General features: G+C 41.8%; 1 protein-coding gene across 3 annotated transcripts in view; it reads right to left on the reverse strand.

Annotated features, from left to right (window-relative positions):
• The window catches only part of Pygo1 (pygopus family PHD finger 1), a 34,261-nt gene extending 18,996 nt beyond the window's left edge, over positions 1-15,265 (reverse strand). For all 3 annotated transcript variants that reach the window (XR_002213714.2, XR_012445490.1, XM_020185951.2), the window contains exon 1: positions 15,110-15,265. Coding sequence is in view for 1 of the 3 variants with exons in the window: in XM_020185951.2 (XP_020041540.1) it covers positions 15,110-15,158 (49 nt within the window). In the remaining 2 variants the exon portion in view is untranslated. The remainder of the gene's footprint in view (positions 1-15,109) is intronic.
• Between the last annotated feature and the right edge of the window lie 1,653 nt (positions 15,266-16,918).

A 16,918-nucleotide genomic window follows, 5' to 3' on the forward strand; every position in this document is an offset into this window, starting at 1 on the left:
CCTTTTCTCTAGTTCCTGGTCCCCTTTTCCTATTGGCCTCAGTTGCTTTAAGGTATCTGCTTTAGTTTCTCTGCATTAAGGGCAACAAATGCTAGCTAGTTTTTTAGGTGTCTTACCTATCCTCACCCCTCCCTTGTGTGCTCTCGCTTTTATCATGTGCTCATAGTCCAATCCCCTTGTTGTGTTTGCCCTTGATCTAATGTCCACATATGAGGGAGAACATACGATTTTTGGTCTTTTGAGCCAGGCTAACCTCACTCAGAATGATGCTCTCCAATTCCATCCATTTACCAGCGAATGATAACATTTTGTTCTTCTTCATGGCTGCATAAAATTCCATTGTGTATAGATACCACATTTTCTTAATCCATTGGTCAGTGGTGGGGCATCTTGGCTGTTTCCATAACTTGGCTATTGTGAATAGTGCTGCAATAAACATGGATGTGCAGGTGCCTCTGAAGTAACAGTCTTTTGGGTATATCCCCAAGAGTGGTATTGCTGGATCAAATGGTAGATCGATGTCCAGCTTTTTAAGTAGCCTCCAAATTTTTTTCCAGAGTGGTTGTACTAGTCTACATTCCCACCAACAGTGTAAGAGGGTTCCTTTTTCCCCGCATCCTCGCCATGTGTTGGGCATTTTCAAGACAGGGTCTCACAAACTATTTGCCTGGGCTGGCTTTGAACTGCGATCCTGGTGATCTCTGCCTCCTGAGTAGCTAGGATTATAGTCACGAGCCACGGGCACCTGACTTGCAGCATTTATAACAGCCAAGACAAGGAAAAAATATATGTGTCCACTGATGGACAAATGGATAAATTGTAATATATATCATAATCATATGTAAGTGTGTACACATACATCATACAAAGACATACACACTTTTAAGGACAGAAAATATTCCTCACCTTTTTTTTTTTTTTTTGTGGTACTGGGGTTTGAAACCTCATTTCTTTTGTATCTGCCACAATCTATGGCCTTACCCATAGGCTTTCTTTTTTTTTTTTTCTTTTATTCATATGTGCATACAATGTTTGGGTCCCATACGCTTTCAATAAGTTTACTGAATTAAATTGAACTATAAGATTTCTAATTGATAAAACAATTAAAAGTTAAAGACAAAGGTATTTTTTTTACCATTCTGGTTACAAAATTGTAGGGAAAGGCATTACCATTTAATAATATTAACTGAATAGTTAATGTTCACTGTGTGTCAGATACTGTGATAAGCATTTTATATACATTGTTTCATGTGACCCTCAAAGAATCCTATGGTTCTGCCCATTTTATAGATGACAAAATTAACTTATTTTAACTAATTTGTTCAATGTCACATGGTTGACTCTTTCTGACTCAAAAGCCTGTGCACCAAGTTTTAAATATATAGATCAGTAGTTCTCTCAAACTTTAATGTGCATAAAAATGTCAGAAAAATTTTAAAAACACAGATTCCTCACCCTCACTCCCTGGGATCCTAATTCAGTGGTCCCAGGATCAAGCCCATGAATTTGGATTTCTGACAGTCTCCCAGGCTGGAGAGCAATGCCCAGTTCTATCCCGGTTAGATTAAGTACCTTCTTCTGAGCTTTATGAAACACCCTATGGTAAGTATCTTTTTAAAATCACTGCCTTTGTAGGAAATAAACATACTCATTATAAGGAAATGTAGGCAATGCATATAAATAAAGAAAAAAATCACCCTGTGCCATTAGACACCATTCTATATCTGCTGGATCTGTTAGCACAGCCTAACGGGGAGAAAAGGGAAGACTGGGGCTGAGGAGGAAAATGGAACCCATGATTTCTTCCCCTCAGCAGCATGCTGGCCTCTCTTCCACTTGCCTTCGTGTATTTGTTCCAGCTACACATAACCATGTTCAACCCAGGTTGCAACTCGCAGAAACAGCCTTGCATGTTAGTGATGCCAGCACCAGGGGTCTGGCTCCAGACCCAGGAACCAATCTCCTCCAACTTCAAGGCATTAACACCAGCCTACACAGCACCCTTTCCCCAGAAAGCTGAGTGTAAAATCTGCAAGGCCCCTTCTCTGAGTTTATGTATTATAATCATTCAACCTCTTCCTCAAAGCCATTCTATTTTTGCCATTTCAGTTCAAAGTATCTGTTAACAATAATCTTTATCTTTTTTTTTTAATCTGCTGTGGTTTCTGTCTCCTGAACAGATTCTGACTGATAAACATTTCAAGTTCCACCAGCCAGAACCCATCTTCACTCTGAAGTTAACATCATTCCAGAGTCTAGCTCGCTGTGATCTACTGACTTTCCCTTCTGGACTATAGGTGGATATACAGTAACACTTTCACAAAAGATCAATTTATTTTTGGTGGCACTGAGATTTGAACTCAGGACTTCACACTTGCTAGCAAGGTGCTCTACCACTTGAGCCACTCTACCAGCCCTAGCTTGTGTCAGATATTCTTGAAATAGGATCTCAAGAACTATTTGCCCAGGCTGGTCTCGGACTTCGATCCCCCTGATCTCTGCTTCCTGAATAACCAGAAATACAAGCGTGAGCATCAGCACCTAGCAAAAGATACTATTTTTTTAAATACCAGCATAAAAATTTTAACTTTATTAGAATTTCATAAAACTAAAATAAATAAACTGAAGAATATGCTGTTTCTGAACCAAGAAAAATTTTCTAAAATAATCCTCTATGGCTTAAGACAGAAAAATATTACGTTGGAAAATGTATGTATTTTTCAATTCTATTTTTAGTGGTGCTGGAGATTAAAGTCAGAACCTCACACATGCTATGCATGTACTGAACTACATCCCCAGCCCCTTTTTTCATTTCAGGTAGTTACTGACTCCCTGCTATGAAAGTTGATCATAAGATAATTTCACATTTTACTTTATGATTTTGTTTTTTAAAGACAGAGTCTTGCTACTATGTAGCCCAGGCTAGCCTCAAATTCACAATCCTCCTGCCTCAGCCTCCCATGTACTGGGATACAGACGTGCACCACCATGCCTAGCTTATCCTATTTTTTGTACCTCTCGAGAGTACTTCTGTATCTAGATTTAATTCTTTATTTTGGGTGAAAATTATTTTATCATATAACTGAGTATTCTTTTTGTTAAGAGCTCTATGTCAAGGGAGCTAATTATCAGGATGCTAGAGATTCTTAGCTCCGTATCTGTTAGTTAGCTATTTTTCATTTTTCTTCTTCATTTGCACTTAATATGATTTCTGAATCTTTTCCATCATATAACTTGTCATCCCTCTCTATTCTGTTCTCTATTCCTAATTTATTTATAGATATTCTTTGGAGAGCTGCGTATTCAAATCCTTTGGTCATTTTCTTTCTTTTTGGTAGTACTGTAGTTTGAACTCTGGGCCATGATGAGCTCATTGGGCAGGCTCTCTATCACTTGAGACCCCTGTCTGTTTTGTTTTAGTTTCTTTTAGAATAGGGTCTCAAGTTTATGCCAGGGCCTGTTTGGACCATAATCACTTCTTGTGTAGCTAGGATGACAGTTGCACACCACTATATCCAGCTTTTTTATTGGTTGAGATGGGATCTCCTTAACTTTTTACCCAAGCTGGCCTCAAACAAGCGATCCTCTCAATCTTTGTCTCCTGAGTAGTTAGGATTACAGGCCTGAGCTACTGCACCCAACTCCTTTGATCATTTTCCAGTTGGGTTGTTTGATTTTTTTATGTATTCTGGATACTAGAGTCTTATCTATGATTTGCAAATATTTTCTCCTATCGTGTGGGTTATCTTTCCACTTTGACAGTGTCCTCTGACACAATTTTTAAATTTTCATTAAGTCCAATTGACCTATTTTTTCTTTAGTTGCTTGGGTAATACTAGGTTCTTCTTCTTCCTTCTTTCTTAATTCTCCTTCTCCTTACTCTCCCTCTCCTTCCCTCGACAGGGTCTCACTGTATAGCCCAGCTAGACTAGAATTTTCAATCCTGCTGCTCAGCCTCCTGAGTGCTGGAATCACAGGCATGCAGTACTATACCCAGCTCAGGTTTATCTACTTCTAAGATAATCGTTTGCCTCTCTAAAATCTAAGTCTTCCTTCATGGACCACAGAAGGCAAAAATGGACATTTCTGGTTCAGACTAAAAGAACTCCTAACATTTCTTTCTAACTTGATGTGCAATTACAGCTGGGTAGATGGGAAGTAAAGAACTGACAGTGATGTTATTTTTGCTTGTTTGTTTATCTGTCTGTTTGAATTAGGGGTATCTCGGTATGGAAGTTTTGGTCATGTGATTTGCAAGTGGGGGGAAGCTACTGTGAGCATGAGTTTTATTTTTTAATTTACACTATAGAATGATTTTCCTCCCAATGTCAAGTTTTTACCTTGCATGTACTGGAATATTTATTTCATCTATGAAATTATTATGTTTCTCAAAAAAAAAAAAAAAAAACTGGCAATGAGATACAGTCCATTCCTTGAGGGTCATTTATTCAAATCTGATGGTTCAGATCTGACTAAACTGATTGCCAACTTTAACTGTTCAGAAGCCTATATAAAACGATCTGATGATTTCAGATTAGTAATTTATATGCGGTTTTCCATAAATGACATGCTGAGCAGACCGATGTGTTGTTCTTTAATCTGAGTATCTAAAGATTCTGATGGGTGTGGTGTGGAAAGAGAAATACCAACACCCTTACAGGTCAAATAATAAAGTGGTTACATAAATAAACAAAGGTGCCAGACTTCAAAGTCCTGTCTTTACTAGCATCTGTCATGAGTATTCCATTTTAACCAAGTATAAATAGGGGGGAAAAAAGCAATTCTTAATGATAAAAAACAATTACTAATAAAGCACTCTGCAGTATCTAATCTAGCATATCTGAATTATCATTCATGACATTCTTATCACTAGTGAACAACTATAATTTTATAGTTAAAATGCTGTCATTTAAAAATGGATAGAAAGCACCTAATGGTCTCTATTATACATGCTCACTTTCCAAAAAGCAAATAATTGCTTGTGGTTAAGGTAATATGACAAAAACAGACATTTGGAATCATTTAAATGAACTCATTCTTTTCAAGCAAACTGTGAGCAAAACCACCTAAAACCCTGTTTCGAAAAATGAGTTTTTAGCTGGATGTGCTGGCACATGCCTATTGTCTCAACCACTCAGGTGGTGGAGGCAGGAGGATCCCTTGAGCTCCCAAGTTCAAGGTTCCATCTCAAAAACAAGTAAGTAAAAACTTCACATTGACTTTTATGGTACTGATTTTTTAATTTAAAAGTCTAGTATCTCCCTCTGTAAAGCAAATCTTCAAGTTCCCACTGGTCTGTTGCCCTGTTATAGTTCACCTGAAGACTTAACACTCCCAGTGGGTATGACTCTTGGCCCTGTGTCTGTACTTTCTCCTGCTGTCTGTAATATCTGTGGTTCTTCTGCACGGCAAAATCAGTTATATTACATTAGATGCATGGTCTCAGGATTAATTAAAGTACAAGCAAGTAAGAATTTCTATGATCCTCATTCTTACCAGATGAAACTGAAGATCAGATTTCAAGGGAGGATAAAGTGGTCATTTTTCTGCTATTCAGGTTTCCTTAATAACTTTTGGTACCAAAGCTTCTGCCCACCTGTTCTGTATACCTGCTTGCCTCTAATTGTGTAAGGGGCTAGAGCACTGAGCCAAGAAAAAGGGACTGCCAAAACTTATGACACTATACTCCATTTATTTGTAATATCTGAACTTCATTTTATCTCTTTACTCCTACCTGCTAAGGGCCCTCTGAATCCTGAATGCACAAAGGGAACAGAAGTGGGCATGAGTTTTGTCAAGAATGGAAGAAGAAGCCTCTCTCTTAAGAAAGCAAAAGAGGCCTGGCAGTGTGGTTCAAGTGGGAGAGTGCCTGCCTAGCAAGACTGAGGCCCTAAGAAAGGGAAGGAAACCTAAAACTTGAATGTGGTTGATGTACCCACTGTAGAGGAGTGAATAAAATAATCTTAAACTGATAGAGGCCACTATGAGAAAGGGACCAGGAAGTGGTGAAGAGGTCTGATAGAGATGAACCAATATGGGTTGCAATATACAAATGCATGGAAGCAACGCTAGAAATCTCTCTGTATACCCATTTTTATCTCAAGCTAGCAAAAATGCTATGTCTTTCTTATTATCTCTTATGTTTTCTCTTCAACAAAATTGGAGAAGAGGGTGGAACAGGTTCTGCCTGGAAGCAAGCGAAGTGGGGAAGAGAGAAGGGTGAGGGGCGAGGGGGAGAGGTGGCCTAAACAATGTATACACATATGAATAAATGAATAAACAATTAAAAGAAAAAGATTGAGGCCCTAAGTTCAACATCCAGTACTGTGAAAAAAAAGAAAAAAGAAAAAAAGCAAGCAAAGGAATTTTATCTATCAGGTGATCACACTACATTATGCCAACCAATCTCAATAAACAGAATAAGACTCACTTCTTTTACCTTTAACCTTCATCCTCAGCTGGAAGTTGAAGTTGTCTCTATCCTGATAATATCATAGGAGACTCTCTAATCTAGTAAATGAAACAATTTTTCCTACCCAAAGACCCAATAAATTAAGAATTTCTTTGATGTGAATTTGTCATTTTTCTATTTGTAAGTACTGTATAAAGTGAGGAATATTTCCTTCAGGGCTTTATATTTTTTAAATATGCATCTTTTTCCCTTTTGCACTGCTGGGAATAGAACCCAGCTCCTTGCACATGCCAGGCAAGTGCTCTTCCACAGAGCTGCATCCCCAGACCTAAGTATTCATCTGTTAATCTTACCTTATACTAATGGTTTGCTCTGTTATATTGCCTATGGGCTGAATTTCTCCCTTTAAAATCCTCATGTTGAAGCCTTATCCCCAAAGTGATGGTATTTACAGATGGGGCTTTGAGAAAGAATTAGATGACTTCACGAGGGCCAGGTCATCATGATGGGATGAGTGGCCTTATTGGAGGATACTGAGTGCTAGACTGCTCCCCGAGCCCCAAGCAGGAAAATCCACATGAGCACACACTGAGAAGGTGGCAGTCCATACACCAGGAAGTGGGTCCTCAGGAACTAAACCTGATGGCACCTTAACGTCACACTTGCCAGGTACCAGAACTGTGAAAGATATTTGTTGTTTCAGCCACCCAGGCTACAGTAGTATGCTACAGTAGCCCAAGCTATTTTAGAAATGCTTTATAGTGAATATTTTCTTTTAACCAGAATTGCTTCATTATTATTCCAAGTAGTTTTAGTTCAATTATGTATTTTATATTGATTAAATGATACACGCCATGTAAAGTACCTGGTACACAGTGGGCACTCAAATGCTAACCCTTATTTTGCTTTCATTAAGAAAGCAAGCATGCACACTGTACCAGAAATTCACCTCACTTTATTTAGTATAGCATGTAAAAGTCCTACCAAAAGCCAGGTGTGATAGCATACAACTGTAATCCCAGCACTTGGGAGGCTGAGGCAGAAGGATTGCCAGCTTGAGGCCAGCCTGTTTTTTGAGACTAAAATACCTAGCATCCAACAAGGCCAATGCACTTGGTGGATGCTCAAATACTAGTTTTTCATTACACAGAAGTCTGAGGTCATTTACTGTGGGCATGAACATCTGACCTAAGAGCCTCATCTTTATCCGAAATGCATACTTTTCTAATGATGGTCTCTACTACAGAATGTAAATATTATTAATTAACATGTGAACATAGTATTATAAAAAATTTCAGCATTTGTTACAAAGGCCTTATGTGATGGAAATGAAAGTACCATTGTTTCCTTTCAAAACGCAAGACAGTGTCCACTATGTGATGGCCAGAACCTAGATCAATAAATACTAAATGCATCAGTGACTTAAGCTTTCAAATATGGTTCCTGTGCTAGCTGTTCTCCCCAAAGTACCACTACTACCACTGAGTTCCATGGGGTTTAAGTTTCTTATAACAGAAAAGCTCAGAAGGACACATAATATTCATGTGGAAAGCTGACTACACAATAACTTTAAAAATGAACTTTCTTTAGTTAGTGGTATTGAGGTTTGAACTCAGGGCCTTGTGCTTGATAGGCAAGCCTCCAGCCCAACTTATTTTCTTAAAGAAAGTTTCTTTGGGGTAAGGATATAAGGGAATCTAAGAGAGGAGGTAGACTTGTTCAAAGTACACATCTATGGAATTATCACAATAAATCCCCTCATACTACCAATGTATACTAATTAAAAAGTAAAAGAAAACTTGAGAAAGAAAATTTTTTTATTAAGGTCAACTTTAATAAAAAAATTAGTTTATTTTTTAGACAAAACAAATCACGGGAAACAAAGCTGCAGATATTCACAAGTCTTCACTAAACAACTTCTATTTGTCTTTCAGCAAAATTATGAAACCTAAGAGATTTCTGGTTTTAAAGTATTTTTTATTCATTGTTTTCTGACTAGAGGCAAAAACAACCCTTCATTTCTGCTTTCCTCATGCCAACTCATAAACAAATTTAGAAAGAATATGCTGTAGGTCATTTACATGTGCTGACTGATTGATTACATGTACCTAGAAGTAGATGTTGATCACATTACTTAACTAGAATGGGTATTTCAGATCTTCTGGTTCCAATTTGAATAGAAAACTGATAACTTACAGTATACTGGACAATGTTCTGTTTGTATGTGTATAGCTGCACATACACATGCACACATAAACTCACTTAATCCTTCAAACAACTTCATGAAATAAGTACCATTATTATTCTCATTGTGTAGCTCAGGAAACTGATGCACAGAGAAGTAACTTGTCAAGGACCACACATCTAATAAATTGCAATAACCTTAGCCGTCAAGCTGAGTCATACTGCTGTACTATTTCTCATTATTGCAATTAGCACATCTACAGAAACTGAGAGTAAGGAAAAAGGCCTCAAACTGTTGTTAACTGTGCTTGATGGGAAAGGTGACTTACAAGACTTGGATTGCCTGGAATAAGGATGTTAGAAGAGTGAATACTGTTGTCCCAAGAAGTAACTTCTCTACACCCTGGGAAAAGCAAATCTCTTGGTTAATACTCATCAAATTAAGAGTTCAGAAACATTTGCTGAACTTTTGAAAGAGAGATATTAATTCCTAATAGAAGAAAGAGAGGTAATAATTCTTTCCTATAAGGATCTCATAATCTACAGGAAGCAGTTTATTTTCTTTTTTTAGAAACTCTTAAAATTAAATGTGATAAATACTATGATAGAGATGAGCACAGAACGGAGAGTCCTTCATGAAATGTGAAGAATGAATGAATAAATGGTAGGACAAATAAAAAGGGCCAACCTAAGAAAGCTTTTTTATCCTAATGGCAATGAAGTAACATTGAATAATTTTATGAACTACTAATATGACTGAATTATGTTTCTGGAGCACTAAGGCAATGAACATAGTAGCTTCTACAATCTTGAACACTAGAGTTTGAGTTCTTTGCCACGGACTAGCTGGGCAAACTTGAGTACATTACCAAAGCACATGTTACTTAACCTCTGTAAGCATCAACTCCTTAAACACAAAGCTAGAATGTTAACATCTAGTTCACAGGGTTACTGAAAGAATTAAGCCAGCTGAACCATTTAAACCACTCCGCAAAGTACTTGGTAAGTACTCGGTAGATGGAAGTTACCTCTCACTAGCAGTGCCAATGTGGATGAATTAACAAGGACAAAAGGGAAGAGCCAGGAAACTAGTGAGAGGGCTATGTAACAAAGAGACAAACAAAACCTAAACTCAGGAATTGGTTGTGGAAAGTTCAAGAAGACAATGGGTTCAAAACAATAAGCAAATATTACAGGACTTTGGGACAGTGTTGTGTGGGAACAGAGGATGACTCTGGGACCCTGAGTAACAACGGTCATGTTCACCAAGATAGGGAGTACTGGAGAGAGAGCACATTGGTTTCTCACACAAACCTTTCCCTCAATCTGTTAAAAACAAAATTCATCCATAGATCCATTTTCCTCTACACATGTGGGACACTACGCTCTCACGGATTTTCTCCCACCTAACACATGTTTCACATTCAGCTTTTTGGGATCTTCTTTCTTCATCTGTCTCCCAAATGTTAGTGTTTCCAGAGTTGTGGTCTTGGGCTGGCAGTGTGGCTCAAGTAGTACAGAGTCTGCCTTGCAAGCTCGAAGCCCTGAGTTCAAACCTCAACACTACCACCAAAAAAAAAAAAACACTACAAAATTTGTAGTCTCAATGCTTCTCTCATGGTTCACTCTCTCTTGGGTGAGCGCATGTACTCCCAAGACATTAATTAGTATTCACCTGTTTACTGATGAGTTTTAGATCTCTATTTCAAGCTCGAATGATTGGCTTCAGTTCTAAATCATGAAAATATATCCATTGTGTTCACTGGAAGACCTCAGGGGATATTAGTTCAACATGTTTAAAACCAAACTCACTTTCCTGATAATCTGCCTCACTCTAACATGAACCTTTTTTTTTTTTTTTTTTTGGTGGGACTGAGATTTGAACTCAGAGGTTCACACTTGCAAAGCATATGCTTTGCTGCTTGAGCCACACCTCCAGTCCATTTTACTCTTGTGGTTTTGGAAATGGGGATCTCAAGAGCTATTTGTTTGCCTAGCCTGGTCTCATGGAACCAGAATTCTCCTATTTCTGCCTCCCATGTAGATTGTATTACAGGTGTGAGCTGCCAGCACCTGGCTTGTATGTACCAATTTTAAAAACAAAAACGTTTCCTTCACACGTTCTCTCACTAGCTTTTCCTCCCTTATTCTGTGACTAGGAAATTCTGCTCCCTCTAATCTTTACCCAAATCCTCCATACACTCATCCCATCAAGACAGTCTATATTTTCTTGTAAACTTTTAGTGTCAGAATGACATTTCTGTGTCGTGATTCCGTTCTAAACTACATCCTTATCTCCTCTATGTCATTTCTAACTCTGGTTAAAAGCATTCCATCTGAAATAAACGCCCTGAGTTCCTTCTGTTTTTCTTCCTCTATTCCTTTTTTTCCTCCATGAGTCCTCTTGATGTTAACCTCCTTCTCTTATCTGCAGAGACCTGACTTATGAAAACAGGACCTTGTCTGTCTCGTCTCCAGCTACTGGAACACTGAGTGCCAGTAATACACTGAGTAGGTATTTGAAAAGATGCACTGAGTGCTTCAGTAATTAACAAATTGTCCTTTCTGTTGCCCTTTCCATTTTCCCCTGTCCTTTTACGCCAGGTTCTTCTGCCAATCTACAAATGTTAAGCTTTTTTTTTTTTTTAATCAACTGAAAAAAAACCAAAAACACGCTCATAAAAACTTTTTGTCTCTCAAGCTATTTTCTTCTATACCAAGCTCCTTTTTAGCCACATCTTCACTTCATCTTTACAACATTAATCTTCAACACAAAGAGATGCAATTTACTCCCAAAACTGCCTTCTCAAAATCACCAGGGACTTCCTGAACCCTTTCCCTGCATACATCACTCAGTACAGAACACTCACCGCTTCTTAGAACTTTTCTTCAGGAGGCCTTCCTTGATTGCCTTAAAGATAGGTTATATGTTCCTTTATTTCCTGTAAATAATCATACCCTTATTATGCTGTTTATATGACTATAAACAAGGACTATATGTCATGTTCTAGAATAGCAATTTCTTGACGATAGATGCCATGTTTTTTTTTTTTTATGGTAGTAGTGGGGTTTGAACTCAGGGCTCCAGGAAGGCACTCTACCACTTGAGTCCCACCTCCAGCCTGTGTCATGTCTTCTTAATTAATGTAGTCCCACTATTTGGCATGGTGGCTAGTTAATAAATATATCTTGAATAAACAAATGAGTATTACCATCAGGTCAAAACCTGACAGAGTTCTAAGAATACTGGAGAATGGGAGTGTTTGTTAAAGATGACATTGAGTGACATTCTAAGGAAATGTAGTGTGAGGGGATAGGGACAGTCAGAATGTGTCATAAAGATATGAATGGATTCATTTATGGATCCACTCATTCATTAATTTGACACTCACTATGGCAAAGGCAAATAAGAAGGTAATTAAGAGACAGTACTTGTCTTTATGGCTCTGTCTTATCATCAAGAGCTGAGGTTTTAGGGATGGTAAAGCTGGTAGAAAACAGTAAGATACTATGTAACTCTGAATCTAATGTAATAATATCAGGACAGCTTTCCAAGACCACAAATCAGCTTCTTCTGATCCACACACCTTTACAATTTAGGTCTATCAATGCAATTTCCAAACTCATGTGTAAAGAAACACCTGGGAATTTCATTGAAGATACAGAAAAGCTGGGTACCGATGGTGCATGCCTATAATCCCAGCTCCTTGAGAGACTGAGATCAGGAGGATCAAGATTCAAGGCGAGCCCAGACAAATAGTTCTTGAGACCCCCATCTCCAAAAAATCAGAGCAAACTGGACTAGAGGTGTGTCTCAAGTAGTATGAGTGCCTGCTTTGCAAGCCTGAAGCCCTGACTTCGAACACCAGTACCACCAAAAAAAAAAAAAAAAAAAAAAGCAGACTATTCCCAGAAATACTGATTCTATGGATCCAAGATTCTGTATTTTAATAAGTATCATAGGTGATTACGATGCTTTTGAGCTACAGAACGTACTATAATAAAATCCTCAGTCATCAATGTCATAATTCTGTCAAATCTTAGTCCATTTATATTACTTTCTTAAAAATTTAAGTCAAAACATGTATATATACATATAGATATATGTATCATCCTAAGCAAGGGGTTTGATGACATTTTTTTGCAATACACATGAAATAAATATGTAACCGTTAAAGTTTACTTGTATACAGGAGTGGAGGGGAAGCAGTTTGCAAAGCACTGCTCAGGAGTTTATGCCCTATAAACTCCATATCTTGCTTGATATAAACTATAACAAAAGTTCCAGGGCAGTGAAGTTCAACAAAACTCTGCTTGAGAAAAGCTCACACAGGTACTCTGGTACCTTTTATGGGTTATAAAACAATCCAAAAATGTCTTTTAAATCAATGTGCTAATTGCTAGGAAATGACTTATTATAAAAACTTTATGAAATAAAAATACTGGCTTTTATTTTTAAAAGTTTTTTTTTTAATTCTGTCACTTAACTTTCAGGATATTCTTGAGTTAATTCCTGAGTTAACTCCCAACAGCTAATTTAAAAGCATCAGTTGGAACAAAATGAAGATTTATCTGTGCTCTTGACCTGCAATAAAATATTCATTCATTTTATTTAGAATTACATTTGATTAACACTGATAATGAAGTTCAAAGATATAAACTCAATAGCTCTGTCTTTTCCTTCAACCCCAAAGCAATTTATAATAATAGACAAAATAATACAGCAAAAATCTCAGGGGAAACAACTGTAAAACTCTATTCTTTAAAGACCTTGGCAAGCCATAACCACAATAGGAGGGCTACGTTGTGCTGATACTAAGCCTATAAGAACAATACTATGGTCTAAGTTTTGCTTTTGCTTAAATGACTACAAAAACCAGTTTCTACCTAAATACTCTTTGCAATGATGTCTTTTGGTTACCGCATTGTCAGTGTGTCACAGTCAGTTCTATACACGTTTAATCTGTAGTCACACTGAACAAAAGCATCAGTGTCGTCTCCATCTCTGCATCACTTAAATCGAATAGAAATTTACCTTACTACTTACTGATTTCTAAGGCATTTTATCCCTTTCCCCCCACCCCTTGTCATGCTGGGATTGAACCCAGGGCCTTGTGCATACCAGGCAAGGGCATTTTACCCTTTTTGGATGAAAGGATTATTGCAGTAGCCCCTTAACCAATCTCCCTGCCTCAGTTCTTGTTCCCTACAGTCTGTTTTCTACACAGCAGCCAAAGAAGCCCTATTAAAAATGTCACATCACTCTTTTGTGCAGTCTGTATCACAGAGTAAAAGCCAAAGTCTTAGGTGGCAGGCCAGGCTTCTCAGCACTCAGTCCCCATCCCTCAGCACATCTCGTCCTAATCCTCCCTGCTCACTTTGCTCCAGTTACAACAGATTCTCCACTGTTGCCTGAAACAGGGCCTTTGCATCTGCTGTTCCTTTTGCTGGGATCGCTTTTCCCACGAGTGTGAGCTCTACCACTTCCTTTAGGTCTTTGATGCAACACCTTACCTATAATCCCTGCCTCCCCACCCCAAACCTATCTTCTATCCCCTCTCCTTGCTTCGCTTTTCACCATAGCACAGCATTTGTCACACTATGCCTTTTCTTTATCATGAGTTTACCCCCGCAGGACTGTGAACTTCTTCTGGTGAAGATCATGTGCTTTCTTTATTTATTGTTGTCACCAGTGCGCAGAGCAGTGCCGGGCACATAGCAGATGTTCAATAAATATTTGTTTCATGACCAAACAGTATGAGTACAAGTTTGGGACTTTTAGCCTTAACCCCACTGAGAGCTTGGAAATTAGAGCTGGTGAGTATCCCCAAATTTCCAGATGGCGTTTTTGAACTTGCACGCACGTCTTTTGTCTAGTGCGTCGTTCTCTCTGATGTGTCTTCGTGAGACAGCAGCAAAATTCCTCACTAGTTTGCAAGGGAGAAGAAAACCGATGATGCATACAACTGATCTTAGATGATCTGATTCTGAATCACAAGCTAATAAAGAAAAACGCCTGCTGAATTTGCATAGTTTCTCCTCGTAACCTAGTGGAAATACACTGAGTACGTGACGCCTTCTGGGGGGTGTGAAAGGAGCCGGGGGGAGCCGCGCAAACCCCGCAGCCCTTCGTCAAAGAGCGTCAACTCTGGTGCGGTGCAAGTTACTTTTTTTGGGGGGTGGGCACGCCTGGAGGTCTGTGCAGGGGTGTCTCTCTACCCCCTCCGAGGCGCCTATTGTGCTGCGTGCGTCCCGGGAGCCAGGGGCGGCGGGAGCGGAGCGGGACATGGAGGATGCCGAGCGCGGCGGCCCGCACGGCCGCCCCAACGCCAAGTGCGCGGGCCGGGGCTCCGCACGGGCGTCCACGGACGCGGGGCCGCGCGTCTCGGACCGCAGCGCGGGCGGGACGCGGACTTAGGCCCGGCCGGAGCCCCGTGGCCTCCGGGCAGCAGGGCCCGCGCGCGTCCCCCGTCCTGGGCACCTCCCCACCGGCCCGGCGCCCTTGTGCGTTACCTCGAACTCTCTTCAGCGCAATGGGCTCCTTGTCCTGTTCTGCGGACATCACAGACCGCAAAGCATGACGCCCCCCAGGCCGCGGGAATCCGGTGTCTTTGATGCGGCGGCGGCGGCGGCGGCGACGGCGGCTCCTCCTCCTCCTCCGCGCGGGGCCGCGGCGGCGCGGCTGAGCTCGGGCGGCCGGGCGCCGGCGAGGGCGGCGGGGACGCGGGCCGACTTTGCAAAGTTTGGGAGGCGGCCGAGGCCTCGGGGCGGCGGGGCGGCGGTGAGCGGGAGCTCGGCGGGCTCAGCGGCGGCCTGGGGGTGGCACGTGCGGGGACCGAGCCGCCACCGCCACGGCCGCCGCGTCCCGCTCCTCCTCCACCGCCGCGGCTGACAGGGGAGGGAAGAGGGGAGGGAGGCGCCCTCGCTGCGCCCTCGGAGGACGAGGCCGGCGCGCCCGCCGCTCCCGAGGCGCAGACACAAAAGCCCCCAGCGTGGAGCCGCCTGCGCCACCCGCTCCGGGGCGGGCGAGGGACGTGGCACGGCCCCGCGGCTTCCCCGCCCTGCGCTCCCCGGCCCCGCGCGGGGACGGGCTTCGGGGGGCGGGGGCCGCCGCCTCGTCCCGCCGCGCCTCCCTCCCTCCGGCCGCCGCCGCGCTCTCCGCCTCGGCCCAGCCCCCCACGGCCCGCGCGCGCCCCTCGCCCCGCGCCCCGCGACCCCGCGGGCAGCGCGCTCAGGAGCCGACCCGCCTCGCGGCCCGCGCCCTGTGGCCGCCAGCCCTAACCCGGGGGTCGCCTCGCTCGCTTGGAGACCTCGGTGACGACGACGCGGCGGCCACCAACTTCGCGGCGTCGTGGCCGCGCAACCCCGGCTCGGCAGGAGGAACCGGGGAGGCCAGCAGCAAACTTTGGGGCGGGCTTGGCGCGCGCGTGGGGACCCCAATACCCTGCACACCTGTTTCTGTGGTGCCCCACTTTGGTGTTTGTGCGACCTGCCCACGGGGATACTGGGCAGGACGGGACCTCCCCCAGGAAGGTTGTAAATTAGTGTCCATCACTTGAGCTGTGTGACCTCAGGCGACTTAGGTAACCTCTCTGGGTTTCAGTTTTCTCATTTACAAAAAAGACAGTGGGGCTGGATCTCCAAGGTGTCTTCTAGCTCCGACATCCTTTGATATACTTTTACGAGACAGTGTTCCCTATTTTTGTAAGGTTTTCTAGTTATCCTACGAAAGAGAATCTGTAGGTGGAGACACCAATCCTCAGGTAAAACGCGGTTTGTTCTGATGTCTGAATCACTGCAAAGCGCTCCGTAAGCATGCAAGGTCCTAGAATTAACCAACACGGCAGTCACATCGTTTAGGAGACAAGACTCACAGAATTCATTCAATTCCCAGACAACTGCCAAGAGAACAGAGGCAAAGAAGAAGCCAGTGGCAGAGTGTCAACAGTTTATACAGAACCCGCTTTAGAAGACAGTCTGGCCAGGAGCAGACCTTACTCTTTATCTAGAAAGGAGGACTGGAAGACTGAGTCTAGGACAGGATGGATGGGGGAGGTGTTGGTACAGTAGGCATATCTGAGAAGTTCCCCCAAAGTAGAAAGTAAGCTACATGCAGGCAGAAATTTTGTCCAGTTCAGTGCTGTGCCCTCTCCTACCACGCTGGCACACAGGTGTTCAAAAAATATTTGTTGAATGAATGTGTGAGTAAATAAACTGGAAGTGGCCCTGGAACAAGGGGATTGGCAGAGCTGTGGAAAGTGTGATAAAGCTCAAGCAAATGGTAACCAAATATGGTAAAGAAGTTGAAGCTAATACTCTCCC

Source organism: Castor canadensis, chromosome 2 (genome assembly GCF_047511655.1).
Source record: "Castor canadensis chromosome 2, mCasCan1.hap1v2, whole genome shotgun sequence".
NCBI lineage: Eukaryota > Metazoa > Chordata > Mammalia > Rodentia > Castoridae > Castor > Castor canadensis.